Source organism: Borostomias antarcticus, assembly GCF_949987555.1.
Source record: "Borostomias antarcticus genome assembly, chromosome: 14".
NCBI lineage: Eukaryota > Metazoa > Chordata > Actinopteri > Stomiiformes > Stomiidae > Borostomias > Borostomias antarcticus.
The window spans coordinates 9,660,907-9,663,406 of NC_140247.1; the positions used below are offsets into that span (position 1 = coordinate 9,660,907).

General features: G+C 49.7%; 1 protein-coding gene across 1 annotated transcript in view; it reads right to left on the reverse strand.

Annotated features, from left to right (window-relative positions):
* Positions 1-2,345: 2,345 nt before the first annotated feature.
* The window catches only part of LOC311317345 (SH3 and cysteine-rich domain-containing protein-like), a gene marked incomplete at both ends in the record, with an annotated part of 20,070 nt that continues 19,915 nt past the window's right edge, over positions 2,346-2,500 (reverse strand). The window contains one exon of the mRNA XM_084448428.1: positions 2,346-2,444. Within this exon, the coding sequence (XP_084304554.1) occupies positions 2,346-2,444 (99 nt within the window). The remainder of the gene's footprint in view (positions 2,445-2,500) is intronic.

Genomic DNA, 2,500 nt, shown 5'->3' on the forward strand with positions numbered 1-2,500 from the left:
TGAGTACAGAACGACTAAACCATCTCATAATCATATCACTTCACATGCACATTACAGACCCGTTTTCCCTGGTCTGTAACACATCTGTACTGCTCCACAATAGTGTGTGTGTGTGTGTGTGTGTGTGAGAGAGAGAGAGAGAGGGACAGAAAGAGAGAAAGTAGGATAGAGAGAGAGAGAGAGTGAAAGTGTGAGTGGTATTATTTGGCATGTCGTGGAATTGAACTCCTTTATATACAACCTGGGACATTGTGTCATGGAGAATAAAAATATGGCACGCACATCAACTCAAACCTTGTTAGGCAGGTGCTGGATCAAAAACAAGAACACTATAAGAAAAATGGATGATCTGCACATTGTAGCTCCATTTAACATGCTTTAATCTGGGACGTTTCTGTCTGAAGAAGAGCAGTGGTTCGAAACGTCACAGATTAAAGAATGTTAAATGGAGCTACTGTGTGTGGATCATCCATTTTTCTTACATTGTGTCATTTCTCTCCTCCATCTCTCCTCATCTCTCCATCTCTCCTCCATCTCTCTCCATGTCTCTCCTCCATCTCTCTCCATCTCTCCTCCATCTCTCTCCATGTCTCTCCTCCATCTCTCTCCATGTCTCTACTCCATCTCTCTCCATCTCTCCTCCATCTCTCTCCATGTCTCTCCTCCATCTCTCTCCATCTCTCCTCCATCTCTCTCCATGTCTCTCCTCCATCTCTCTCCATGTTTCTCCTCCATCTCTCTTCCATCCCTCTCCTCCATCTCTCCTCCATCTCTCTCCATGTCTCTCCTCCATCTCTCTCCATCTCTCCTCCATCTCTCTCCATGTCTCTCCTCCATCTCTCTCCATGTCTCTCCTCCATCTCTCTCCATCTCTCTCCTCCATCTCTCTCCATGTCTCTCCTCCATCTCTCTCCATGTCTCTCCTCCATCTCTCTCCATCTCTCTCCATGTCTCTCCTCCATCTCTCCTCCATCTCTCTCCATCTCTCTCCTCCATCTCTCTCCATGTCTCTCCTCCATCTCTCTCCTCCATCTCTCCTCCATGTCTCTCCTCCATCTCTCCGTGCCTCCGCCTCCCTCTCTCCCCTCAAGCTGCCGGTGAGACACAAGATCTGTTCTCTGTGTTGTTTTCCAGTTGGCTACTCTGGATCTACCAGAAAATCCAGACAATTTCTTAGTTTTTCTTCAGTTTGGCTCCTTATACTACAATTTCTGCTATTGAACCACTACTGACTAAACCAAAAAATATGAGTATAGGCCTACTTATCTATGCATTCATCGCCAGTGTATTTCCTTCTGTGTCCAAGTGAAAATAGTAAAACATCAAAACCTCATGATTCTCATATGTGCCAATCTGAACCATACAGAATAGGTACAGTGTAGCGCATCGCCATCTGTACAGTAAGAACAGCAGTGTTCAGTCTAGTCGGTGTTGAAGGTTCATCTGTCAGTGTGTAGGTCTGTGGGGGGGGGGAGTGTCCATGTCCTCGGGGGGGGGGGGGGGTGTCCATGTCCTCGGCCATGGTCCTCTACTCTGTATGTCCTTGTCCTCTGGCCGTGGCGGTCGTCCTTGTAGAGCAGCGTGCGCCATCTGCATTAAGACTAAAACAAATCCTAGCCTAGGGACCAAGATTACGGTCGATGATTGGGAGAGAGGGAGAGAGAGAGGGGGAGAGAGAGAGAGAGAGAAATACAGAGAGAGAGAAAGCAGCGAGAAAGACTTTGTGGGTGGATCCATGTAGATACAACAAAAAAGACACACCTACTGTCAAGTTTGTACTTTGTACTTTTCACACCAACACTCACGTACAACAAGTAACAAGAACTCTCCCGTACTGAACCAACCCCGCTCTCTCCTCAACAGTCACCTGTACTGCCGCACGCCCTTATGTGGGGCTGACTGTCCCTGGTGCCCAGTAAAACAGAGGGCAAGGGGACGGGTACGAGGCCCCCCCCAAAAAACCCAGTCCCATCCTGAAAGCAGTGTTGTTGTCCACATCTGCTGAGTCTACTCATCTAACCTGGGAGAAGACTACGGGAAACCCAGTTTGACTCTGAAACACAAGTACAGCAGGACAACACGGGTCAACGAGAGCTCCCGTTGTCCTTGGCGATACCTATGGAGGATGTTGTCGGCGGGAGAGGTCAGCGGGGTCAGGATAATAGCTGCTGAGGGTCCATGGCGATTCCATCACAACCCCCAGGTCCCAGAGCGTTTGGTAAGAAGGGGCGCTTCTGGATTTTGGGCGGATGGTAGAGGGTGCTGGGTGTGCCTGGCCCTCCTCAGGGTGTGTGTGTGTGTGTGTGAGTGAAGGGGTAGTGGGGGGTTGGTGTGGACACAGATGCTTAGATCTCCTCCAGGGAGTCAGTAGGGACCAGTCCTCTCTTCTTCCCACTGCTGAGCCGCAGATAGCCATCACAGTCCTCACTCTTCCCCACACAGATCTGAGAGGGAGAGAGAGAGAGGGAGGAAGGGAGGGAGAGAGGGGGAGGGAGGGAGG